General features: G+C 39.5%; 2 protein-coding genes across 8 annotated transcripts in view; both read left to right on the forward strand.

Moving 5' to 3' along the window:
• The first annotated feature begins 1,251 nt into the window (after positions 1 to 1,251).
• Positions 1,252 to 13,614, forward strand: atp5mc3a (ATP synthase membrane subunit c locus 3a). 3 transcript variants are annotated; one of them, XM_079618159.1, is made up of 5 exons: positions 1,252 to 1,408; positions 1,590 to 1,657; positions 8,790 to 8,864; positions 11,192 to 11,379; positions 13,034 to 13,614. In XM_079618159.1, the coding sequence occupies exons 2-5, from the start codon at positions 1,619 to 1,621 to the stop codon at positions 13,146 to 13,148; spliced, it is 417 nt and encodes a 138-aa protein (XP_079474285.1). In that variant the 5' UTR covers positions 1,252 to 1,408; positions 1,590 to 1,618; the 3' UTR covers positions 13,149 to 13,614. The 3 variants fall into 3 exon arrangements, with proteins under 3 accessions (XP_079474285.1, XP_079474286.1, XP_079474284.1); XM_079618160.1 differs by lacking the exon at positions 1,252 to 1,408 and adding an exon at positions 1,430 to 1,501; XM_079618158.1 differs by lacking the exons at positions 1,252 to 1,408; positions 1,590 to 1,657 and adding an exon at positions 1,742 to 1,882 and having other exon boundaries at positions 8,738 to 8,864.
• A 661-nt stretch (positions 13,615 to 14,275) lies between these two features.
• Positions 14,276 to 27,910, forward strand: part of atf2 (activating transcription factor 2) — a 46,266-nt gene continuing 32,631 nt past the window's right edge. For 4 of the 5 annotated variants that reach the window (XR_013798421.1, XM_079619339.1, XM_079619341.1 and 1 more), the window contains exons 1-8: positions 14,276 to 14,324; positions 16,411 to 16,480; positions 18,058 to 18,154; positions 18,606 to 18,724; positions 20,775 to 20,900; positions 23,207 to 23,373; positions 24,254 to 24,368; positions 27,774 to 27,860. Coding sequence is in view for 4 of the 5 variants with exons in the window: in XM_079619339.1 (XP_079475465.1) it covers positions 16,433 to 16,480; positions 18,058 to 18,154; positions 18,606 to 18,724; positions 20,775 to 20,900; positions 23,207 to 23,373; positions 24,254 to 24,368; positions 27,774 to 27,860 (759 nt within the window). In the remaining variant the exon portion in view is untranslated. Of the gene's footprint in view, positions 14,325 to 14,494; positions 14,632 to 16,410; positions 16,481 to 18,057; positions 18,155 to 18,605; positions 18,725 to 20,774; positions 20,901 to 23,206; positions 23,374 to 24,253; positions 24,369 to 27,773; positions 27,861 to 27,910 lie in introns of those variants that run through there. The other variant, XM_079619340.1, reaches the window with a different exon arrangement.

A 27,910-nucleotide genomic window follows, 5' to 3' on the forward strand; every position in this document is an offset into this window, starting at 1 on the left:
GTCAATGCAGTCCATCAACTGCTTGATAACCGACATTCTTCAAAATATATTTTGTGTTCATGTAATGTAATAAACTTTAAGTCTGCCATATTACCGGCTTCATTACTCTGTTCAATAAACACCCGTGTCTGTCCTTCTGTTTCATGATATAATCTGAATACATTTAGACGGATTATGTTTGGATTGTCTATCTTTAATACAGGCCTATTAAATTGAACACAATTAGGGCAGTATTACTTAGTCAACATAAAAAAAAAAAAAATCATGCTTCAGTAAATCATAATCATGACATAAAAAGTTGAAATTAAGGCTTAGTCACAAATATGACATTAAATCAGATTTTTTTTTAATTGGATTTTTACAGAATTCCTGTCATAATTGTGACTTTTTATGGCACAATTTCAACTTTTTGTCATAATTTCAACTTTTTATGACATACTCAGTGTTGGGTGTAATTAATTACTGTAATTACTTGTCCATTAAAAAAAATAAATTACTCTTTTTTTAGTAATTTAATTAGTTATGATGTAATTGCATTAAATATTGTATAGACTTTGATAATTCCATATGAAACAATAGCGGATTTACCATTAAAATTCAACGTCTAATGTAACCATTTAAGTTTTTATTTTAACCTTCTCCCTTTAAATACTTTTCAAGAATAACTAATGCAATTGTATAATGTATTTAGAAATAATTAAAGTGCAGTGTCGTGTCTATCCTCGTGCTGTTCGTGTAATTTGCTAATTAGATACTTCTTTATAGTAACTTACCCAACACTGCTCATAATTATGTATATCAAAATATTTTTTCTTTTAACAATTACTCATTTTATGTTTTATTATAAGCAGTCTTATAATAACAAGTTATGTAACCTTTAATCTAATCCGCATTTACATTCAGATCAAACACTTTTTATGCTGCTATTTATTTAAGAAATTATACTCAAATAAAAAAGCTATGAGAACATCAAATATTATTTATTTAATTTGGCATATTATTATTTTTGTGTGCCCGCTTGTAATTTGTTATGCATTTTTGTAGACTATATATATATATATATATATATATATATATATATATATATAGGCCTATATATATAATAATAGCCTAATAAAAGCCTACGGTATTAAATAAATATTTTCACTATATGAAACGCTCTAGGCTGCTTTCCATCTTTAAACAAAAATGCAATTCAAGTTTTACATATCATATTGGTGTATTTAGGATAACGATGTTGATAATTTCTGTGGCATTGTGAATTGTCTCTTGAACTCTTTCCAATAAAGCTCGAAATCAACGACCTTGCGCGTTGACGTCACACCAACATCCGGGTCATTACGCAGTGTCAGTTGTGCGCACGCGCAGTAGTACAGCCCTACAGCCAGTGGTTCGACCTCTGCTTTCGGTGAGTGCATTCATTCCGAACAGATATAAATCTACATCCATCCTTCATCCTCTGTCTGTGTGAACACAGGGTTGCGGGTTTGATCGGGATATTGTCAGGAGACGGGTTTGTGGCGGAGGACAGCCGCATTTCTTAAGCTCTTCATATACATCTCCTCTGACCTCATATTTTGTCTTTGCAGAAGCCGCTCAAGATCACTCACAGTTCAACATGTTCACCTGCGCGAAGTTCGTCTCCACACCCGCCCTGGTGAGTGAGTGTCGGTGTGTGTGTGTGTGTGTGTGTGTGTGTGTGTGTGTGTGTTATAAACTGTGTGTTTTGTTGCTGAATGATGTTCGGCCTGCGGGTTGAACTTGACGTCTGTAATTCATTCATTCCTAGACGGATTTAAAAGGGTTAACGTGAAACGTCACTCGCTGCATACCTGCCAACATGTACGCATTTTTCGTACTCGGCACGCATTTTGACCCATATGTACGCTTGTACGATTCGCTGCTCTCTAGGTACGCATTTTGTTGCTTCTCGCATTTCGCCGATTTCAGTTATGCAATCTATGACGCTGATTCTGCCACTGAGCCACAGCGTTTAAGTGGAGTGAAAAGCTTACGGCCAATCAGAGCGCTGCATGTTAAACCGCCGCCCATCTGCCCCTCCTATCCTTATGCTTCGCGCTCAATTCAATTCAGTGCCTCAAGCAAGCCAGACTAGCCGGATAAGATTATCTATATGGATAAGATACCTAGGCTTTCATGCCATGGCTGAACCGCCACAAAAAAAGGTTAGGAAAACACAAAGATTTTTAGACCGCTATCGTGAGAGATGGCCTTGCCTCCAGATGTCCAGGCTACCTCATCATGCGTTCTGCACCGTCTGCAAGACGGACGTCGACATCAGTCACCAAGGGGCAACAGGTAACGAACACAGTCTCACACACAAATGCTCCCTATCCCAAAACATAATTATATTAAAAATAAAAGGATGATGACTTTGAGTAATAAACGTTAATAGTGTCAATAGACTAACGGTAGCTTATAAAACCCGCCATCCTTCTCATTAGTTGGGGAAATTATTTGGCAGTTAGAATAGAAAAGTGGTGGAATGGCTAGAAATCTAGAAGGTTTTAGATAGGCCAGGTGCTGATTAACGTAATATAAAGTTAACAGTTAGGCTATTTTTAGCCTAATTGAATTTATGAACATTAAAAATGACCTTGACATCATAACAGGCAGTCCAGCTGTGACGAGCTCAGTTCAGTTCACGCGTTCATGTAACTTAGGCTAACATGTAAAAGCTGTCGCAAAGAACCGGCAAAAGTAATGATTATAAATAATGTCAAATATAGAAAGGATAAATTTTAATTGTTTATTAATAAACAAGTGTTTCCTGTATCAGTGTCGTGTCGACTGCAAATATGTTGTTGATGATGCTGTCTCGCGATCTTCGCAGTAGTGAACGCGCCAGAGAGAAATGCACATTTCATACAGATAACATTAGCAGAGAGCAGTGCAGTCTGTTTTCTTTCGTTTTGAATTGTTCTGTTTAAAAGTAGACAGGTCTGTGTGAGTCAAGTAAGTTAGGCGCTGAGTTTATTAATTTATGAGGCGAGCTCTAGTTCACGCCGGCGCCTCTGTGTCGTGATTATCTCTTGTCTTCTATATTTACTTCTTTATTTATTGAATCCAGACAATTGCTCGATGAAACATTGATTAAAATTAAGATAAAATTTATACAAAACGAAATTCATTTTAAAGAAAGGCTTTGTGCTTTCTGTTTGAGGTCTTTGTGAATGTTTTATAGCAGTTACTAGTGCCGCTTTTCAGAGCGGTCATGTCCGTAACGGAGAACTGTCACGCCCCTAACATTGTTTTTTCCTCATAAATGCGAACACGAAAAATTAAATAAAATGAATATTTTATGTTTTGTGGAGAACCAACCCTTCTTCCTCCAGTGGGTAGTATTACTTTTGCTTTGCGCAGTGTAATTCAGAAGGCTAAGTGTAACCTGGTCTGACTCTCATCTTTAACACATTACTACTTAGGCCTATTTATTAGCTCACTCCGCCTCCTATTGGTTAGACTTACAAAAATATGGGCACAAAATATTGGACAGGATATAAGACAACATTTGTGTAGTTTCAATACATGTACAGTCATTCATCCACGCCATTCCTCTACACAGTAATAATAATTTATTGTAATCTAGAAGGTACTAGTGATGAGCCAAACAATGTATTTTAATGTAAATTACTTGTATCCTTTCAATTAATTGTGTGTGTGTGTGTGTGTGTGTGTGTGTGTGTGTGTGTGTGTGTGTGTGTGTGTGTGTGTGTGTGTGTGTGTGTGTGTGTGTGTGTGTGTGTGTGTGTGTGTGTGTGTGTGTGTGTGTGTGTGTGTGTGTGACGTAATTCATAATATTTGTAACAACATGCAGGAATATAATTCCCCCTCTATTTTCAGATTGCAGACGCCATGTGGAAGGAACAAAACACAAGAAATTGGAAAGTGCCATTGCCTCAGTCCCTAAGATCACCACAAAGTTTTTTGGAGATCAAGATCTACGGACCATCAGGGCAGAAACACTTTTCTCCAACTTTATTGCTGAGCACAATGTGCCAGTGTCTATAGCTGACCATGCTGGACCATTATTTAAGAAGATGTTTCCAGATAGTCAAATTGCCCAGCAGTACGGCTGTGCCCGAACCAAGACAGCAGCTATATTAAACACACTTTCCTCAAATGATGAACAGGTCATCAGTGACCTTATGTGCCGTTCCCCATTCAGCATTGCAACCGATGGTAGCACAGACATGGATGATGTCAAGCTTTATCCTTTGGTTGTCCGTGTCTATGATCCCAGTGTTGGAAAAATAGTTGTAGTACTCCTGAAAATTGTTGAGTGTAGAGAGTCTACTGGCAAAGGGATATACAATCTCATTGACCAGGAACTAAACAAAAGGAAAATACCATGGGGCAATTGTGTAAGCTTTTCTGCTGACAACGCCTCTGTCATGCAGGGGATAAGAAAAGGTGTCGCAGCATTCATCAAGTCACAGAATCCCCACATTTACATGGTCGGCTGTGCATGCCACCTAATGCATTTAGCTGCGGAAAAAGCTTCAAGAAGTCTATGTATTAACATTGAAGACATGCTCATCTTGATCTACTACTACCTTGACAAGAGTAGCAAGAGGAAAGCTTTGCTGCGTGACCTACAAATGCTGTGCGACACTGATGTCAGGAAGATTTTGAAATTATCCTCGACCAGATGGCTGGCTCTTGGCAAATGTGTCAATCGACTCCTCCAGCAGTGGGAACCTCTGACTCTGTTTTTTGCTGAAGAGGCAGCAGGGAAGAAGGCAGCTAAACCTCTCACATCCTCAGCTCATCCCTCTCTGAAGAGCCCAGCTGCCTCTAAGCCCTCAACTCTCACACCTACCTCGGGTAAGCTTGCTATCTCAAAGACTTTGGCCTCCAGCTTTTTGAAGACCAAAGTCCACCAGAGAAAGTCCAAGACCGGACCAAGCTCCACACAGCAACAGACAGGACCTACAACCAAACAGCTGCCGGCAGGACCAAGCACTCCACGGCAGCAGACAGGACCCACAACCAAACAGCTGCCGGCAGGACCAAGCACTCCACGGCAGCAGACAGGACCCACAACCAAACAGCTGCCAGCAGGACCAAGCACTCCACGGCAGCAGACAGGACCCACAACCAAACAGCTGCCAGCAGGACCAAGCACTCCACGGCAGTCAGCTCAACCACCTAAGGGGTTTGACTTAAACCAATTTGTTTTTAAACAAAAAGAAATTGGCAAAAAACAGAGGGATCTGTCCAAAAAGAAAACAGAAGAAAAGGAAAAGGAGATAGAAAAAACAGAGGTCACAAAACCACAGAAGTTGTATGCTCTCTTGACTGACCCACAGTCAAAGCTGTATGCTCTTTTTTTAAAGAGAGCTGTACCTTTATTTGAAACTGCAAATCAGAACCTGCAGAAAGAAGAGCCATGTGTGCCCATATTGCTGCAGATATTGGAGCTACAGTTGCAAAAAATGCTTTTGGCATTCTGTAAACCTGACTGTGTTGTGGAAATGATGGAAGAAGTAAAGAGAGGATGCCAACCCACTCTGTACAAATCCAGTGAACACCAGCTACCTGATGATGAGCTGTCAATTGGACATGACACAAAGACATTCATCAAAAGTCAAGCTAACTTACCTTTAGGAGCTTTCTTCAGGGATGTAAGGAAATATTTCACTGCAGCTGTTGAGTACATGCTCTCTAAATTCCCCTATGGGGACGAATTGCTGCGTCATGCTGCCGTAGCTGATGTAAGCAGACGACAAACAGCTAAATTCTCCTCACTGACATACTTCATAGACAGGTTCCCCTGCTTCTTGGGAAATGGTGTTACAGTGGATGAAGTGGAGGAGGAGTTTCGGCTCTTTCAGTCCTCTACCTTGAATGATGGTTTTCTTACCAAACGGGCTGATGAAGCTTGGAGAGAATTAGGTGTGATGGAATCAGGAGGGAAGAAACTTTTTGCAAACCTCTCCACAGTTATGCTTGGGGTGTGTGTGATTTTTCACAGCAATGCAGACTGTGAAAGGATTTTCAGCTTGGTCACTAAAAACAAAACACAATGTCGTGCTAGCCTGAGCACAGAGATGCTTAGTTCTCTGGTGACAAGAAAAGTCATGATTGCCTCCAAAGGCAGCATTTGTTACAAAGAGACTTTCACTGACGCACTACTTAAAAAAGCCAAATCTGCAACCTTTAACAAGTTAAACGATGCAAAAGTTTAAACTATGCATGGAAAATTATAGTTTTTGTTGTTGTTTGTTTTTAGCAAACTGATTTTGATATTGATAACTGCTAGTTTTGCACATTTATTTAATGTTTTGATTTATTTATTTACAAAGAATGTCCTCAGTTTACTTTTATTTCTGACAAGATTTTCATGCATTCATACTTGTATATGGTTATGGAGTAACTAATAAATCTTAATTGGTGAAAGTATATTATGTGTATAATATGTAATATAGTGTTAGGTATCTCATAGGTTTATCACAGGTGTGTGTGCAACGGTGGAGCGTACATTGGCGGTGGGCTGTCAGGTTCTCGCGCGTGGGGGGGTGGGGGGGCTTGGTGTCGGGGGTTGTAGTACTCATAAAATTTCTTCAAGGTTGGCAGGTATGGGAGACTTTCGACTTTACAGAACGTTTACATCCACAAACCGCTGTATTCAGGGTTCCCGCGGGGTCTTAAAAAGTCTTAAATTCTGAACTTTAAATTTAAGGCCTTAAAACGTCTTAAAAACGGCCAGATTTTCAGCCGAGGTCTTAAATTTAATTTAGTCAGGTCTTAAAAAGGTTTTACCCTCGTTCATTTCCTGAAATGCTGGCCATAGAAAGTTATTACAAAGTAGCAAAAAAAGTATCGAGCCGTAGCCTTCAAAGCGGAGCTGTAGCAGGGGTCTCCAACACGTCGCTCGCGAGCTACCAGCAGCTCGTGCCCTGATTGGCGGTAGCTCGCCAAGAGGCCGTTCACATATTGCGTCTTTTGCGCGCTCAAGTTCGTTTTTTAATTTTTTATTTAGCCGCGCGCCAAGCGCACTCATATTAGAAGCAATGCGGCCGTTTTTCCAGGCGGAGCGAGATAAAATAAAAAAAAAGCTCAACTTTTCAGAATTCTGCAAGCGCACCGCAGGTCATGTGACAAGAACCAACCAATCAGCTTCACCCTTTCCGTAACAACATTGAAAGCGCAGTCAACATGAAGGATGGGGGTGCACCCAAACACTACAGGTGTTTTTCTCTTCTCCGTAAATAAATAATGGCTACAGCAAGCGTTTATCAGTGGTGGAAATCCATTAGCTACTAAAACTTCTTTGTCGTTGTGGAGAGCGTTGTGATAGCAACGACAGACGCAACGGGAAAATCGGACCAAATCTTACTATTAATAATAAAAGATAAGCTAATCTGCATTGTAAATGTCAGTCATTTATCTTTTTTTGACACATTAATTATATAAAAGATTATTTAAAGGCTGAAATACGTGAGGTTTATCTTTTTATAAAACCTTTTTTGTCAACTTTATTTGAACTTGTACATGTTAGTAGATAACATGTTGCAAGACACTCTTTTAAAATCTAGCCATCATTTTTTACGGTATTATTTTAATGTTTATGTAAACAAAAAGTGCATATTAATGCTAATTGTATTTGTTATTTACTGGTTAATGTGTCATGTAGGTCTTAAATTTAAATCTTTATGGTCTTAAAATGTCTTAAAAATGTCTTAAATTTGACTTACTGAAACCTGCAAGAACCCTGTGTATTACACACCGCATGAAAGGGAATATTCAAAAACCCATAATAGTTTTTTTATTTTATTTAATACTCCTAATACAAATGCGTCATCATAAAGGTGCCTTATAATAGTCAGCACTGAATGTACAACTTCTTGTGGTGAACCTTGAGCCGTATCTGTTGGAACTGGCCTTTCCCAGCATACGTGCCTTTCAGAAAACTGTCCAATACTGTTTCTTTCAAATTACCCCCTTTTCTGACCGCTGTTTAATTCCCCTTTTCCACCAGCAAGAACCAGGTGCTGGTTCAGAGCTAGAGCTATTGCCGGTTCAGAGTTGGTTCTACTGACGGGTCTTCTAAGAACCGGTTTGTCTTTCCACAGGAGAGACACAGCAGAGCCAGATCTTACGTCACTGTGTATACATCTCATGTTGCCCAGCAACGCTAGCGTGGCAGCGCCAAACAAAAACACACCAGGCTTGTTCGAGATGGTTCGGCTTCTCGCAGACCGATCGCCGCATGACATCAAAGCACTGCGAAAGCGATCCAAAAGCACAAGGAGTCGTATGCTCTCCACACACTCCCGGAGCTCTGATTGGTCTGCGCCGCTCTGATGCATCTCGAACAAGTCTTACATCCACAATGGCGGTCGTTGCGTTACTATTGATGCTCATGGCTTTGCTAACCTACATTGGCATCCAAACACGGCGAATCAAACGCGTTCGTGCAGCTCGCCGTAACTTATTAGACGGAGATTACAATCGAGCTGCTATTAGCTCGATTAGCTGCTATTTAAAAAATGGCGGTCACAAGTTTCTGTTCGTCTTGTTGGTCACGGTAACCCCGCCCCTGACACAAGCGGTTCTTTCTTCTAGCCCAGCAATGTTTTGGTGCTACTTAAGAACCAGTTTTACTGGTTCGGAGCTGGTGCTTTGGTGGTCGAAAAACAAAGAACCGATTTGAAACTAGGCTCTGGCTCCGAACCAGCACCAGCTCTGCCTTGGTGGAAAAGGGGTATAGGTGGTTCTGCTATAATGTGCTGACAGTCAGTGTGTGTGTGTGTGTGTTGCAGGTGCGTGCGGGCTCCAGGTCCCTGTACAGGCCGCTTTCTGCCGCTGTGCTCTCCAGACCAGAGGCCAAACCAGAGGTGACTGTCCAACCGAGTTTAGCTCCTTTCATTTATAATAACTCTTGATTGCAGGCTTGAAGGTCCTGCTTTGTAGATGAGATGCAAGGCATCAGAGACAAAAGATGAAATATAACCATCAACTTGATTTGTGGATATAGAGGTCTTCTGATCCACTGCAAGTGTGTTTAAAGGAATAGTTCATGTGAAAATGAAAACTGTAATTTACTCGCCCTCAAGTCATTCCAAGCCCATACATCTTCGAATTAAAGGGGTGGTTCGGGATTTTGGACATCGGACCTCATTTTCAAGTTAGCCTAGTTGTTATTCATCAGTGGAGACAGTTTTCAAAAATGTTCATCCAGTCCTTCCAGTTGCTTAGTTCGCCGATGCTAGGCTAGCGCGAGTCAACGGTATAAGCTAGCCTGCCATTAAAAACAGTTTTACCCACTCCACAGTACACCAAAATCAAATAAATTATAACGCCAGACTGTCGATGTAAATGTCTATTGAGAGAATAATGTTAGAAATCAAACTACCGGTACTCTTACATCTCAATGATCGCATTACATTTACAGGAACTAGTTTCTCAGCAGCGGCGGAATTTTACTTCGCTCCGGTTAGTAGTACTGCGCCGAAAAGTAAACACAGAACAGAAGCGCGCACTACAGACGGGACGTCTAGCTAGCTAACGTTAGTAGTAGCCATGAACAACGATATTGAAAAACATTTGATTGTAAACTAAGGAATTGGCAACATGGTGATTCGTTGTGCATTTCGAAATTGTAAAAATAAACCAAATAGATGGTCATGCAAAAAGTTTCCACAAATTTCCATTGAGAGACCCAGAACCAACTGTGACTTCTTTCTGCTGGCTTGGACAACGAGACACCGGCAGAGACTATTAAAGTTGCGAATTTCTAGTGATCATTTTAGACCAGACGACTTTGAAAACCCCCATCATCGAAACGTTCATAAGTCACTGACAAGGAATGCAGTTCCAGCCGTCTTTCCATATGCACCAACAGCAGATGAACAGGTAATAACTTTTGTTAGGCTACTAAAGCTATCTATGAAGCTAGTCCCTTTCATAACTGATAGAATGACAATGACAACGTTAGTGGAGGTAACGTTAACGTTACAGTTCAATTTCTGCCCTTTTAGCATCCATCTCGATTAGTTCTTCGTCTGTGTATTCCGGCTCATACATGTACCCGTTGAATAAAACACATTCCTCGTCTCCAAAGTCTGAAACATTGGCATGGCTTTCAAACGTGGCCATAGTCCTATGTTGATTTCTTAGTGAAATATCCTCTGCTTCTGTAGTGATGAGTGTCAGCGGCAGGTAAATACACTTGCGTCATGTGGAGACTCTCTCGGTTGCCTAGGTAACTTAATATCACTCCGCCGCTGCTGTAGACTGTGCTAATAAATACAGGGAACAAAGTGTAACTATTGCAATGCAATGAAAGGGTAGTTTGATTTCTAACATTATTCTCTCAATAGACATTTACATCGACAGTCTGGCGTTATAATTTATTTGCTTTTGGTGTACTGTGGAGTGGGTAAAACAGTTTTTAATGGCAGGCTAGCTTATACCGTTGACTCGCGCTAGCCTAGCATCGGCGAACTAAGCAACTGGAAGGACTGGATGAACATTTTTGAAAACTGTCTCCACTGATGAATAACAACTAGGCTAACTTGAAAATGAGGTCCGATGTCCAAAATCCTGAACCACCCCTTTAATCCTACATTAAATCTGTTCATCGTATAAGTGATCATATGTTTCCAAGAACATTCATATTGGTTCATTTTATGATTCTTTTATGACCTTTTTGGATCATCTATGTTTTGGTTTCCTGGTTTCATTGGAGGGACAAAAACCTCTCAGCTTTCATTAGAAATAACTTTGTGTGTTTCGAAGATGAACCAAAGTCTCATGGGTTTGAAGTGACTTGTGGGTGAGTAAACGATGACAATTTTTTGGGGGGGATGCACCGATATGAAAATTTTGGCCGATACTGATAATTATTTATATTTGAAAGCCGGCCAAATCTTCTTAATTAACCGATAACATTAAAAATTAACATTTATATACTGATATTGTGGACGATAAATCGTGCATCCCTACAATTTTTTTTTTGGGTGTCCTAACCCTATATGGTTTTTTAAAAAAATTGTCATGCTTATCTGCTCCTCATAAACTCAGTAATTATTCCTTCTGTTGATGAATGTGATTGCTTGTCACCACCATGCTTTAGCTCAAAAGCTGTTAAAGGATGATAGGTGGCAGGCCGAGCACACCAGGGTCGTGTAGAGGTCAAGTAAGCCCTCTCTTGCACCTGTAGGTCAGTGGTGCTGTCCTACCTCAGTCGGCCTTCACTCAGGCCCTCAGGAGCTTCCAGACCAGCGCCGTGAGCCGCGACATCGACACCGCCGCCAAGTTCATCGGAGCGGGAGCTGCCACCGTGGGAGTGGCTGGATCCGGGGCTGGGATCGGAACCGTGTTCGGGAGCCTCATCATCGGATATGCCAGGTCAGCTGCAGTTCACAGTCTTATACACTACTGATCAGAAGTTAGCAGGATTAAAAAAAAACATGTTTGCATTTATTGGTTCAAAAATACAGTAAAAATGGTAATAAATGTGAAATATTCTTTAATATTAGACCGTAATATTAACATAGAACTCTCTGATCATCCCTCCATAGACCACAATTTAAGGTCCAGAAAGGTAGTAAAGACATCGTTAATATAGTCCATGGTTCAACCTTAATGTTAACGAAGCGACGAGAATAGTTTTTGTGCACAAAAACAGACTTTATTCAACAATTTCTTCACGTCTCCTACGCTGTTTGTCATAAATACAGTGCAGCGCTTTAATAGCAATGCCATTGGCCGACGCTGGTCACATGATCACCTCAGGAGCTGGCCAATGGGGAGCCTGAAAGTACTGCACTGTTTTTACAACGTAAACAGCGTAGGAGACTGACACAGACGAGAAGTGTTTGAGTTTGAAATGAGTTTTGTACATGTAGCTATGTTTCCATCCACCTATTTCTATTCAGATTTTGGGATGTCACCAAGTGCTGGATGGAAATTGCATGTTTTTTTTTATGAGACGTAGCCTATGCATAAACTACGATGGAAACACATTTACCAAATAAATCCCTCGATGCGCAACAAAAAATGTCATGTGACTTTGCCTCAGCAAAGGATGTGATTGGATAACTGGACTAACCGGCGGACCAATCACATCACAGCATCTCAAATGTTGGTTTGATGGTTCTGAAACCCCTGAGCCAAAGTCTGTCATCAGAATGATGTGGTTTAATTCCCTCAGAAAGTCTCGCCTGACTGCGTTCTAGGGATGGGCATTTTTCAAAAATATTGCATTCGAATATTTGGACTCATATAAATCAAATATTCGTTTATTTAAATGATGTTTAACGAAAAAGACGTAATGTTTTTAAGATAATTTAAAAAAAATACGTTTTTGTCACCATTTCTAAACAAGCGTACGATTAGGCCAATATACACAACAAGTTTACAATATGTTAGTTTTTTTTTTTTATTGAAAACATTAAACAGTTGGCCTATGTGTAAACATAAAATATAAAGAACAAAAGGATTTAAGCTCAAGCAGCGTGAACGGGAAAAAACGCCTAATAAAGCGGAGTAGCAGACTGCGGCAGTCATCGTACAGAACGTACAGATACACTCGAGTCAGCATATGATTATCGTGTTTATATTGTTTCACGTTTATGTTGAGAAAAACAATAATATCCATAATAATAAATTGCTCGAGTGAGAGTGCGCTGCGCTGACAGACGTTTCGCATTCATTGCGTTTCGTCGTCTTCTCTGAGACGCAACTCCTTTATGATGGAGGGAAAAAGAGCCACAGTTTCTTCCCCGATTGCAGCCACTTCCTTTTTGTGCTCCAATTTCCCAGGAAGCGCTGATCTCTGTTCTCTTGAACTCATGGGATGGAAACGCTGCTTTATTCACAATTGTTTTATGCGATATTCAAATTTTCTGCACAAGATAAATTCATACCTTTGGATGGAAATGCTGCTAATTTCAAAGAATTGAAAACAATTTTTGTCAATGTCTGCAAGTATCTCTGCATGTGCTTTCTAGTAAAGCGCTGTGTGTGTGTGTGTGTGTGTGTGTGTGTGTGTGTGTTGCAGGAACCCGTCTCTAAAGCAGCAGCTCTTCTCCTACGCCATCCTGGGCTTTGCTCTGTCTGAAGCCATGGGGCTCTTCTGCTTGATGGTGGCTTTCCTCATCCTGTTCGCCATGTAAAATCTGCTAGTTGTGTAACACATTTAGTGCAGTTATGACAACGTGTTTTTGCTGTTGCTACCAAAACGTCTGCTGTTGGTCTCTGCAGGAGGAAAAAAAGTATAAAGTCCCACTGTTAAAAGAAATCATGTAACAATTAAATATTGTTTAACTATTTAACCAAATCCTGTTCATGCCCATTAAATAAGAACAGCAACCGCTCCATCTTGATCAGCTGCTTCATGGATATAAAGAGCCTGATAGCACTTTCTGTACATCAGAATAGGGAAAGTGAGTGAGTGTGTGTGTGTGTGTGCGTGCGAGTGTGTGTGTGAAGACTGTAAGAGTCCACTCAGATGTTTTCAGGGGTTAAACTGCTGGTTGATAGTGTGACTGTAAATTTATAGCAATTGGTTGAAAGCCAATTTAAAAGCCACAATTGCATTTGTAAATTGCGTTAAATAAATTTAGATCACAGTTTACCGTTTCTCTGGTGTCTGCCTCATTTTTATTCATATGCCCTGTTCGTGAAGTACAGTATACGCCATCAACTAAAAATGTGAGCAACTTTAGTTTTGGAATGAAGTCCATAATCTGTCTAACTTTGTGAAGAGAACTACAGTGAAGCGTACTTTTTTTGTTTTTTTTGTTAACATGACTTCTAATTAAAGCATTTGGTAATCTTAGTTATTTCAACATTTACTAAAACACTAGTCTAAGATCAGAAGCTATTATTGTTAATTTTATATAATGGTCCTGAGCTACCAATTAACAATTGTATTTTTATTTATCTACATTTACAAAGATTAATAATAAAACCTGCAACAAATGTATTGCTCATTGTTACTGCACTGGCTAACATGAATTACTAGGACCTTAATGTAATAGATTGCCGTTTTTGCTATGCATTACACATAGACTGTAAAAAAATAGGCATTACATTACAAAATGTGTTCAATCTTAAAAAAATTTTTTTTAAAAACGACACACCAAAGGAGAGCTCATCACTTTAGCTCTGAAGGGGTCAGCAGAGCACACATTTATCGCGAGATAAGAGTTTAAAGGGCTTGGCTCTGGGGCGAGCTTGAGTAGCTACGTCTCGCGAGAGTTTGGCACGTGTTCTGTCCTTAATTGAGTTCCTAATTCTCGCGAGAGGTGGAGTAAGTGGGCTTTGGCTCTTCAGGGTTCAGCCTGCGGGTGAGTAAGCGCATCAATGGACACTTTTTATAAACAGACACGCCTTTAAAATAGCTTTCGGTTGGCTGGTAGAATAGTCTGAATATGTAAAACAATAAAAACGCAGCTTTATGACATGTTCAGAGCTTGTCGGTGTTTCTTTGTTGTTAATATGGCGACGCATGCTAACAGCTAACTTAGCTCAGGTCCCATTGAAATGAATGAGAGATGAGGCTGAGCATTGATTAGCTTGCTGAGACTGATGTAAACAATCTGTTTAGTGTTGATACAGTCCCGGCGTCGCTGGACATACACTAAACAAGTGCAGGTTTGTGGTTAAAGACACTGTCGCTTTAACTTTAGCGTTGTGATAGATAAGAAATACAGTGATATTTATAAGGACGTAAAGCAGAATGTGACAATAGGTTGTGTTGATATCAGCCTGACCATTAGAGCACATTCACTATTACTGTATGTGAGTGACTGAGGACTTTAACACACACATAGACACCAATGTCAAGTATTTAAGTTATATTACATTATATAGATAGGGTTGCATGATGCCTGTCATTCTACTTTTAATCCTTATCATCTGTGTCCTGTCAAATCTGCTGTGACAGCTTGCAGTAGTGCTGATTAATAATACTCATTGTTGCTCATGATTATTGATTAATGCTGATTGATAAACAGTACCGGACCGGTCAAAAGTTTGGAAACATTTAAATTTATATATGTATATATGTGAAAGAAGTTTCTTATGCGCATAAAGCCTGCATTTATTTGATGAAAAATACATTAATATTGTGAAATATTATTACAATTTAAAATAATGGTTTTCTTTGTAAATATAAAGTAAAATGTAATTTATTCCTGTGATCTAAGCTGACTTATCAGCATCATTACTCCAGTCTTCAGTGTCACATGATCCTTCAGAAATCAGTATAATATGATGATTTATTATCAATGTTGGGTTGTGCTGCTTAATATTTTTCATAACTTGTGATACTTTTTTTCAGGATTCATTGATGAATAAAAAGTAAAAAATAAAAAATAAAAAAAAAAACTGAATTTTTCAAAATAGCAATCTTTTCTAACAAAATAAATATTTACTATCACATTTATTTTATTTTGAGAAATCCTTGCTTAATAAAAGTATTACTTTCTTTCAAAAAGAAAAAAGAAAGAAAAAAATGACTAACCCCAAAATGTTTAACAGTAGTGTATATTGTATAGATATTGTATATTGTGTTCTTTTTTTTTAACTTTTTATTTATCAAATAATTCTGAAAAAAGTATAACGAGTTATAAAAAATATTAAGCAACACAACTGTTTTAAACATTAATAATAATAAATCATCATATTATACTGATTTCTGAAGGATCATGTGACACTGAAGACTGGAGTAATGATGCTGAAAATTCAGCTTTAATTGCAGGAATAAATTACACTTTACTATATATTCACATAGAAAACCATTAATTTAAATTGTAACAATATATATTTTTTTTAATTATCAAATAAATGCAGCCTTGGTTATTAGCATAAGAGACTTAGTCAAAAACATTAAGTTTCTAAACTTTTGACCGGTACTGTAAAAGTCATGTGTTTTTGTTCTTAGGTGTGGCTATACACGGGTTTCTGTGCAACGTCATCACGTAGATGCGCGCGCATCTAAGAGGCAGAAAGCAACAGTCTTTACGGCTATATCTAGCAGAAGCAGAGATGACGCGGAGCTGTTGTGCTGTAAACTAGCCTAAATGCATAGGGTATGTCAGGTTTTTATGATTCGCAAACTTAGTTGGACAATTTCATTCTAGTCAAGTAACTAACGTTTTACATAATGTTATATTAATATGCAAATGAAACACAAGCAAACAGATCCAACTCTGAAATTGCAGTTTATTATTGAGTCAACAAGAATTTACAAACAATGTGAAATCTACGTTAATTACAATGTTCTTTTACAGAACTCGGCATAACATATAGCGGTCTTGCCTCTTGGATGCGCGCGCATCCGGTATTGTTTGTATACAAGAAACCTGTGTATAAATATTGACTAATGAACCGTTGCATGTTTGATCACGTGACTGTTTCCCGTGTGATCAGGTGGCAGACTGAAGCTGAGAATATGAGTGATGATAAGCCGTTCCTCTGCACTGCTCCTGGCTGCGGACAGGCATGTGTTCACTGACTTATAAACACTAACCCACACTTAAAGGGATACTTCACCGGTTAGCATGAAGCTTTGTATCAGTAGAAACCCGGTAGGCTCGTGCCGCATGTGTTCAACCCGCCCATAGGGGGGCGATCTCTCTCACAGAATACACAAATAGTATTTATCAACTAAACCGCCACGGAGACTCACGATAAAACGGCGTCTTTTCAGTTCCGAGTCAACTAGTCGCCTAGCTGTATCATTTCCTCCGCTACGGCCCTCTGTAACCGGTGGGCGTGGCCTCGTAGGGCAGCGAAGCAAGTGCATTCTGGGAGTTATTGTCTTTCATCCACATGAGCCAAAAATACATTTTCTGGCTTTTCTCAGTCTAGAAGGCTCCAACTTCTAAAATAATTCCACATAGTGATGGGTCGTTCGCGAATGTAATCTTGTAGGTGAACGTCGGGAACTCGCTTGCATATCTGAAGAGCCGACTCGATTTAGAAAAATATAGCCAATAGAAATTAAATCATTATGTAATAAAGAAATAATTAATTATTTAAATTTTATTTAAAATAATTGACTAATTCAAAGAACAACAAAAAAATAATTAGGCTATATATGCCTAAAGGCACACACACATTCGTTTCGACTGATAGCAAAGAGTATAGAAGAACAAGAGGCGAAACTCTGATGCTTTCTGGGTAACAGCCACTAGGTGGCGCGGCCGCCATTTTGGGGTGAAGATTCCAACTGGAGTTACTGGACAACAGCACAGATAACAGTTACCGTAACAGTTACACATAAACAAACAGAATGACAATGAAGTCCAAGTGGAATAAAAGAAAGCAGTGACTTGTCTAAGTCTGTGAAATAAACTGTTAAACGGGATTTGATGATCAGTGATTGTACGTTATTATATGTTGTCATCATTCAGTTAGGATTTGATCTTTAATTTACTTTTTATATATATAAAGCAGCTGATATTGCCATAGCGACTGCAAGAAGCTAGTGGATAGTGATGGGAAGTCCGGCTCTTCTCAAAGAATCGGCTCTTAGAGCCGGCTCCTTCGCGAACGACACATCACTAGTAGTGGACTGCCGAGTCGCTTTCACCCCAAAATGGCGGAAACGTAGGGCTGCTGCTGGGCGCTGGTGTTGCAATGGAACGTTCTATTGGCTTTCACTTCTTGTCAATATACGTTCTTTGCTGATAGTGATGGGCAATCCGGCTCTTTTTCGTGAGCCGGCTCATTTCATAGTGCGTCGAGCAGTGATGATATAGTATTATAGTATAGTATAGTCAGAGAATTATATTTTGAGAATGAGTATTCATAGTGCGTCTGCTCTCTCCGCCATCACGTTGGTTTTTTAAAGAGCCGTTTGTGAGTCAAATGAGCCGGCTCACGAAAAAGAGCCGGATTGCCGATCACTAATTCCACATTTCTACTATACACGATCCACTTTAAATACACTTTCATCTTTCCAGCGGTGACATATCCCTTTAAATGAGCACTGCAATTAAGTTACATGTGTGCCGTCCATTTTCTTTACCACATGCTTTTCTCCTGTACATATTGCATGTCTGTCTGCTACAGCGATTCACAAATGAAGACCACCTGGCGGTGCACAAACACAAGCATGAGATGACCCTGAGATTCGGTCCGGCTCGCAACGAGAGCGTCATCATCGCTGGTGAGTCAGCTGATCTTCACAATAGGAGAAAACAAACTCAAACTATAGTTATATTGGGGATCTTTTGACTCGGCCTATCAAGTAGCCAATAAGTAGTGACATAACAACTTCATAGTCATGCCGTAGCAACCAGTTACAAGACCCTAGCAACCATTAAACAATATTAACAAGCAAAATCTCAGCACCACAACATTGTAGAAACTCAGAGTTGGGCTTTTTTGACTCAAACTGGCAAACAGTCTTTAAATATCAACCCATAAACTGTATAAGCAAACCCTAGCAACTATATAGACTACCCTAGCAACCGTACAAACACATGAAAAAGCTTTATCCCAGCACCAGAACATCGTACAGACATGGAGGTGGGCTCGTTTGTTTCGGTTGGGAAATCAGTCTGTAAATATCACCATGGTAACTGTGTTCTTCATGGGTTTATGGGTTTATGTTGCAGACCAGACGCCGACGCCGACCCGCTTCCTGAAGAACTGCGAGGAGGTCGGGCTGTTCAACGAGCTCACCAGCCCGTTCGAGCACGACTTCAAGAAGGCCACCGAGGATGACATTAAAAAGGTAAAGATGGCAGTTTATTCGGCAATTTATGTGATTATTTTGCAAATACACTATGATTTAGGGTGTTTTCACACCTGAAGGTCCGCACCAAAGTTCATGTTTTGATACATTTTATACATTTGGTAAGTTTTGGTTTGGCTTCACACTGCAATTATGCGAGCGCACTAAAGAACTTCACATGACGTACTTGCGTCCTGTCGTCGTCATCTCTGTCGGCTGCATCTCGACGTTGATTGGTTTGTAAACGGACGTGCGTCTGACGTCAGCGTGTCGTCAAATCGTCGGCTAACTTTGACAAGAATGAATGAACAGACGCATATCATTGCCACGATACTGTTATTATTACGGCATTACTGCCGGCAGCACCGACTATACTCGAGGCTAGTTCAAATTCACCAAATGAACATCCTCATCGTGTGAACATTTTATCGTCGCCTTAACTGGAACTCCCTGTAAACTAGAAACGAAAAACCTTTGTTCAGTTTGATCCGGACCGAGATTACCTCTTTTCGTCGGACCAAATGTTGTGTGTTTTGGTGCGGACCGTGGTCTGGGGGAGGTTCACAGCTGTCGTTATGATTCGGATCAATCTGAAAAGTCAGAAAATCTGGACCAAACAAGATATGTGTGAAAGGGCCCTAAAAAGGTTTGATTTTTTTTTAAATGTATTTTATGCTCACCAAGGCTACATTTGTTTGATCAAAAATGCAGTAAAAACAGAAATAGTGCAATATTAAATTTTAAAGGGGTGGTAAAATGCCCTTTTCACAAGATGTAAAATAAATCTTTGATGTCCCCAGAGTGTGTGTGTGTGAAGTTTTAGCACAAAATACCCCACAGATATGTTTATATAGCATGTTAAAGTTGTCCGTTTTTGAGGGTGAGCAAAAACGCACCGCTTTGTGCCTGGCCCTTTAAATGCAAATGAGCTGCACAGAGGGCGGGGTTTCAAGAGCTCGTGTGTGTTAGCAGCTGCGATTACCTCACGCACACACACTAAAATGACAGAAACCGTTCTGCCTTTAATGTTAAAACGGAGTCAGACAAAGATAGACTCAAGAAGAAGTGACAACACGTAGAAGCAACAGGACGTCTCTGAATGGTTAGTTGATGAATTTATGTTGCTGATGTGGAGTTAACTATCTTCAGTTAGCATATTCTGTCATGCTAATCTATAAATCGCTCGTATAGGAACTGTTGTGAGATGCACACAGAGTGACTTTCTATTGTATGTGAAAAGATGGATGCTAAAGTTTGAGCTGACTCACAAATGTGCTCGACTACAACAACTCTTCCTCTTCTCAACATGGACTGTGTTCCCGGGGGCGGGGCTTATGTAAATTTTAGGGTTGGTGATGTCACTAACCCGTGAGGAATGTTGTGTAGTTCCTACCAGCCGTTTGTTGTAGTCCTTTACTTTAAAAGCAAATATCTCCTTTTGCTTTGAACTTTGAGCGTTGTAACTTTGCAGATGTTGTTTATGATCAAACAGCAACATTACACACTAACTAAAGTTAGAAAAGTGAAATCATACTCAACCACATCTTTAAAATAACTGTTGAATATACTTCAAAATGTAATTTATTCCTGTGATCAAAGCTGAATTTACAGCATCATTACTCCAGTCTTCAGTGTCACATGATCCTCATTAAAAATATGCTGATAAAAAGCATTTCTCATTATTATCAATGTTGAAAACTGTTTTCATAATTTGTGGGAAACCTCGATACACTTTTTCAGCATGAATAGAAAGTTCAAAAGAACATTTATTTGAAATAGAAATCTTGTGTAACATTTATAAATGTCTTTACTGTCACTTTTGATCAAATGAATATGTCCTTGCTAAATAAAAGTATTAAAAAATATATAACCCCAAACTTTTGAACGGTAGTGTATGTGCAAGTGGGTTTTGTAGGCACTGTAGTTTATAATCATTTATAATCTTCCATCAAAATGTAACTTATGAAACTTAAAAAACATTTCAAAATCCATTTAAAGGCTCATGGAGTATTGTGAGTTGAACGCTGTTGTGTGTGTGTGGTTATTGCAGTTGCCTCTGGACTTGTCTCCGCTCGCGACTCCTGTGGTTCGAAACAAGATAGAGGAGCACACACCCATCGAGTCCCACCGAGACAGTCCCCTCCCCCGCCCCGAGTCCACCACCACCGACGACAAGGTGAGACACGGGCGGGCTTCATCTGCACTGCTGACGTCTTTCTTACCTGTGCCTGCTTCAGATTACACGGCTTTTGTGTCTGTTACGATAGTCACTGTGTCAGATTACACGATTTTGACTCCGAAAATCTTGTCGTGTCGTGGACAAGAAACATGTCAGACTACACACACACACGCACACATTCACACATACATACACCCGTACTCGCTCGCTCGCTCACACTCACTCTTGCTCACTTACACAAACACACACTCACTTGCACACATACATACGCACACGCACACGCACATACTCATTCACTCAAACTCACTAGCTCACACACATACACACGCACACACACACTCTTGCTCACTTACACAGACACATACATAACTCACTCTCGCACACACTCACTCAAATTCACACTCACTCACTCACTCACTCACACACACACGCACACACACTCTTGCTCACTTACACAGACACATACATAACTCACTCTCGCACACACTCACTCAAATTCACACTCACTCAGTCACTCACACACACACGCACTCTTGCTTACTTATTTACACACTCACTCACACACACACACACACACACACATACCGGTACATACTCACACACTCACTCGCGTACACACACACACACACAAATGACAAGGCATTAATGCTGGTCATTTGTAGGCTTTTTTTTCAATGCAAAGCAACATTGCAAGGAAAGTCCACCCTGGACGACCCTAGGCTCATTTTGTTGTCAGTAATTATTGGTTGCTACCTGTGTTTGAACCGGCAACCTCTGTGTTAGCGGTCCAGATTCATGTGGCCGCCGCCTCCCCTCAATCGACCCGTGAAAGCTGTTAGCTTCTGTTAGCTTGTCCTGGAGCTCCTTGCTTACATTTCTTTATAGAGCTACAAAAAAATCAGTGATGAACCATCTATGAAAAAATCTCGTTGTTGGACCGAGTGTGTGAGAAAGATGCGACTCTTCCTTCCTAACTCAATATGCTGATTCTGCTATAACATCTATAATAATAAACATCCACTCTGAGAACTCTGTGATCTGTATTTACCTTCAGCTCTAATGTGAACTTTATGCAGAGAATATAACTTAACTCAACAACTCTAAGGCCGTGTCCACCAAAGTATTTTTCACACGGTTGGTGTGTTTTTCAATGGTTTATCAATGGGAGCGCCGTGTTTTTAAAACGCCATGAGCGTAACGAGGCGCTGAGTGTCTTTTTCACCCTGAAGCGCTGAGCGTTCGGACTACGAACTGAGTTTTTACAGGTCGCCGAGAGTTGAAAAAATTTCAACTTTTGGGTAAAACGCAGCGCTCATCACTGTCACTTTTTACCCAACCGACCAATCACAGTGGAGGAGGGGCGGGACTAATACCACACCGACCAACGGATATAGAGAGCCTAAGTCCCTCCCCTCCGCAAGAAATATGTATGGTAGTCAATGGCGAGAGACTTATTTTTTTATTCCGTCTGAACTGTGCCCTGAATTACACATATGTTTGTCAATTTAAAAGATAATTATGAAAGTCAAGAAAGTTTGTCATAAAACAGATTAGTAACATTTAGTTTTATGTGAAAATCGCTCAATGAACTACATCTCTTGTCTCGCACTATACGTCACCGTTGCGCGTATGTGTGCAGTCTGGTACAACACACTCCCACATGAAGGCGTAACGTTACGATTATAACGCTACAGAAATAATGACAGACGTTAGCGCTTAGTAAAGTTAGCTTCAGTAAAGTTAGCTTCATTCATTGAGAGAAAAGGTATGACGTCGTCACATGTGCGCCTTTTCGGTTTGTAGTCTTTGTAATTACGCATTTTCACAGTTTTATACCTAAACAGTTTTACATCAAACTGTGACTTTCTTGACTTTAAAATGTATCTTTTAAATTGACAAACATCATATGTGTAATTCAGGGCACAATTCAAACGAGATCAAAATATTTGTTGTCTCTCGCCATTGACTGCCATACAATATTTTCCAGAAATAAGGTCCCATGGTCCACCGGAAGGGGAGGGACTTAGGCTCTCTATTCTGTATCATAGCAATGAAGCGTCTCTGCGCTGCCGAAACGCTCTCAAGCGCACACAGCTAGGCGTTTAGCGTCTAGCGTTTTCAGCTGGCTAAAAACGCTTTGGTGGACACACGGCCTAAGGCACACCAAAATGTCTTAATTCCTAGATGAATCATGCATGTGGTGTAAAGGCTGCTAGCTCAGTCAGAAGCAGTGACGCACAGACTCAGGAGTGTAGTTGTGTGTGAGCGGTTGATGCAGCTTGGCTCTCCTGTGGTGTTTTCAGGAGGTTTCGTTGCAGCCGATCTCCACTATAGTCCGTCCTGCCTCCATCCAAGTCCCAAATGTGCTTCTGGCCAGCTCTGAGGCTGGTGTTGTTATTCAGCAAGCCCTCCCTTCTCCAACATCTAGCTCTGTTATAACCCAGGTCCCATCCTCTAGTAGATCCATAGTGTAAGTAACTTCTAAACGTTACGTATTTATTCCTAGTTTGACATCATTTTCTCCTTTTACGCCTCATTTGGTGTTTCATTTTGGTCACTCATTTACTTGGAGAGTTTATGATTTCGTTTCATTTGCTTGTGATCCTTGTGCCTTTACTTTCACATCATCGATTTGATATGTTCTCGAACGGTTTTATTTGAGAATTTTGTTTTGTTTCACACACCAATTGAAGAGAAAATTCATGCTGTTTTTTTTTTTTTATGTTCAATACTTCACATAAAGTCAACATGAACACAGAACTATTGACACTATTGCTTTTTAATACATTTTTGTGCACGATTCACCACAAAGAGAAACAATTATGTTTGCCTTTGTAATATTTAATTCAAATGTAATAGCTTGCTTTCCTTTTACCCTGAAGTCACTCAATAATAATGTTTTGAATTTGAACCGAAAGCCAAATAGCTGTTTTATATAACTAATAGCAGTTATTTAATGCTGGCTAATATTAAAATAAAAAGAGTTACGACAATAATAGAAAATAAAGAAAAATGTTGTGAATAGGATTGACTCGCATTCAGAGAAACCATCCAATCTTAAATCCTGCCCCATTTATCCTCATTAAATTTCACTCAGGAAAATGTCACATTACATACCGTAAAATACCACGCAAATGCGGTTTCATGTTGACTTTAAAGCATGATGCTGTGTAGCTTGTGTTTGTAGCTTATTTATTTGTATATTTAAATTATATATTACAGTAATGTTAATTTTATGTTTGAAATGAATTTAGTTTATATTCTCTCTCTCTCTCTCTCTCTCTCTCTCTCTCTCTCGCTCTCTCGCTCTCTCTCTCGCTCTCTCGCTCTCTCTCTTGCTCTCTCTTCAGTCCGGTGTCCGGCACGTTTCCGGTTCTCCTGCAGCTGCCGAACGGTCAGACGATGCCCGTCGCTATTCCAGCCACCATCGCCAGCTCAAGCGTACACATACCCACTGCCATTCCTGTGAGTGTCTCACACACACACACACACACACACACACACACACACACACACACACACACACACACACAGACACACTCACTCCTCTCTCTGGGTGTGCTTATAAAGCTCCTGTACAATCATTTTACATCAGAGGTGCCCAATCCTGATCCCGGCAAACTAAAAAGGGAAAGTTAATTTACTCACCCTCATGTTGTTCCAAACCTGTGAAGATCATTTAAATTTTTAATGAAATCTGAGAGATTTCTGTCCCTGCATTGACAGCTACGCAAGTGACACTCTGACGCTTCAAAAAGTTCATAAAGAGATTGTAAAACGAATCCATATGAATTAGGGCTGTGCGATATTAAAGAAAAGTGCGATATGCGATAACTCCTTAAATAATGCGATATTCGATATGCGATACGATAATGCTTAAAGTGTGTAAAATAAACTTAAATTATCTTTAAAATATATTTAAAATGATATAGCCTAACCTACATGTGTTTCACATTCTTTTTATGACAAGAAAACATCCTTATAACTTCTGAAAGTGAACATCAGTGTTTTACTGTAGCATAAGAAGTGTTATTTTTACGTAAACCACAGGGTTTCTGGTTATCCTACATTAGCTTTATTTAATAAAAGATACTGAATCATAAAATATAAAAATAAAACATTGCTTAGTTTTCACTGTATGAATTAAATATATCCTGATACTTATTAAAGCTAAAAAAAACTTTGTCTTTTGTTCATGACCCCATTTATTGCAAGCTGTTGCGATATGGATATTGCGATATATACATTTGCGATATTTCGATAAATTCGATACATTGTGCAGCCCTAATATGAATCCAGCGGTTTAGCCTAAGTTTTCTGAGGAGGCATGATTGCTTTAATTTAGGCTCTTATTCACATATAAACATTGATCAGAGAACATAAACAGAAGCTCAACCGAACCTGCTTGACGCGCAAGAACAAACCTTTGAAATAAACTCATAAAATAAACCTCATTGGTTCCTCTCACGTCAAGTGAACATGCTTGAGCTTCTGATGTATGGGTTGGTGAATGTTTATATGTGAATAAAAGACTAAAAAGTGATCGTGTTTCTTCAGAAAATGTGGAATAAACCGCTCGATTCATATGGATTAGTTTTACGATCTCTTTATGAACTTTTTGAAGCATCAAAGTAGCAGCTGCGTAGCTGTCAAAAAATATCTTCATTTGTGGTCTGAAGATGAACGAAAGTCTTACAGGTCTGGAACGACATGAGGGTGAGAAATGCATGACAGGAGTTTCATTTTTAGGTGAACTATCCCTTTAAAAAACATTGTTGAAATTTCTTGTTGAGGTTTCTTTTTGAAATGAAACGTTGAACAATGTAAGTGGACTTCGGGGAAAGAACTAGAATGGATTCTGGGATTGCCTTGTCTGTGAAGGACACGCTTAATGCTGCCTTTGAATTTATAAACAAAGGTGTATTAGACAGCAAAAGCCTTTGAAATGCACCTATGATGCCTTAAAATGCTTAAATTATGCTTTGTCGAACGTTACCTTTCATGCAGTGTGTAATACGGCTGTTTGTGAGTAAAAGGTCTGCAAAGTTTTAAAGATCAAAGCGCATGACAAATAAAGTTAGTCTCCTAAAAGAAAGGATCGATTCTGAACCTCCAAAACGAGTCGTCAGTAATTCCAGTCTCACTTCCTGTTAAACCTTAGTAGGTTTGTGACACATTTGCATAATGCCAGTCTGAGATCTTCATTGGTTGCTGGTGAACAACGTCTACTTTGACCCTCAAACACTGCAGTTTATCTGAGACTGCAAGAGTTTGATCATGTCGAGAAGACGCTGTTTTCTGCAAATCCGCTTTGATGAGGACTCGCGCTCGAATTGATTTGGTAAAACCGACGCCATCGTTACTGTTCATATCACTGTGTCTCTGAGGAAGAGCTGAACTTCAGATATGGTAATGAGCGTTCAGTTTACGACACAAGCTGTAAGCGGTCGCCCAATCACAACACACTAGGCCATGTGACCAATCAGAGCCTAGTAGATTCTCAAAAAGGAGGGGTTTAGAGAGACTTGAATCTTCTAAATTAACCAGTTTTCAGACTCTTCGATAGATTAGGTGATGTGCAGTGTATATTATGAGAAAATTAAAGTGTATTTTGACGTTGGATGCATTAGCTTATTGTAGGAGACTCCAAAACAAAATTGGGAACCTTTTAAAATAGCATAATTGAGGCACTTTAAGTTTTTGTTTCAAGTCCAAAATGTCTGTGTAGGGCAGACTGTTTTTGTATTTGTCTAATTAGACATTGTTGGAGTGCCGCAGAATTATGATGCAGTAGATGAGTGTAATAAGTGTGTGTATAGTGTCCATCTCACACACATCTGAAGTTCACAGAAGCTTGACTGAAATAACCGTTCAGCTTGAAATGTTTTCCTCTTTTGAAAACTCTGCCTTTCAAATCACCAGTGGTCACAGGAGACGCATTTGCATTTGAGACGCATGCTACTACAAGCTGTCTATGTCCTGACCAGATGTAAACCGTCCCACAAATCCATCATGGAGAAACTAAATGTGCTTGAAAGTCACGTAACCTCTTTTAAACATGGCTCCAGTGCGTTGAGTTTGTGCAACATTTCTTTAAAAAAAAATTTTTTTACCGGTGTTAATGCCAACTAGATAAATATTGGCATAGGTGTGTATTTGTATCGGAATTTTCCCTTTTATATATTTATATCCTTCAGATATTTCCCTTAATGAATCTATTTTGCTCTTGGTACACAACATAGTTCCACTCAGGACCTTGAGGACAAAAATGTTCCATTGAAACCCATTAAAACTATTTAGTTTATTATATTTAGCCATTTTACTATACAATGATGCAATCTTTGTTAATAAACTTTCATTCTGTTGGCAAGGCTTCAAAATTTAAATTTGTACTATATTTTTCCAAATTGAAATTGGAATGAAAACATTTCTCACTGAAAAATGAAAAATGCCATTAATATTTCCCCTATTTATTATTATTATTATTTCCAAGCAGCTTTACAGGGATAAACAGTAACATAATAATTAAATGATGCAAACATAATTAAATAATGTTGTAAAGCAGCTCTAAAATACAGTTGTATTCAGTTTGCTTCAGTAACTGTGTTCTATAACAAGTCCGTGAAGTGCAGTACCATATTATTTATTGTTTTTTATGATTATGCTAATATGAAAATTCAGAAACATTACTATACATGATCTGTTTTGTTGTTGCAGTTGCTCACAGCAGCAGCTCAACCACAGATGTGAACATATGCCGAGCGCTTCTGTGTGTTTGAGATAACGAGGGCCTGTTCTGTTTGCTTCTTTTACTTTAGTGTGTCTGATGATCACATATTAAGTTTGTCACGTGTGTGTGTGTGTTTTCAGCTGGTCAGACCGGTCACCATTGTGCCTAGTGTCACTGGGATGCCCGGCCCCTCCCCTCCACAGCCGGTCCAATCAGAAGCCAAGATGGTAATTTCCTCCTCTCTCATTTGCATATGCATCCACATGTGCCTCATTTG

This window comes from Phoxinus phoxinus (assembly GCF_949152265.1).
Source record: "Phoxinus phoxinus genome assembly, chromosome: 7".
In the NCBI taxonomy this organism is placed as follows: domain Eukaryota; kingdom Metazoa; phylum Chordata; class Actinopteri; order Cypriniformes; family Leuciscidae; genus Phoxinus; species Phoxinus phoxinus.

Coding starts and splice junctions, on each gene's coding strand:
- atp5mc3a (XM_079618158.1), top strand. Junction 8,865..11,191: donor GACCAGAGGCCAAACCAGAG/GTGACTGTCCAA, acceptor TTGCACCTGTAG/GTCAGTGGTGCTGTCCTACC. Junction 11,380..13,033: donor CTCATCATCGGATATGCCAG/GTCAGCTGCAGT, acceptor TGTGTGTTGCAG/GAACCCGTCTCTAAAGCAGC.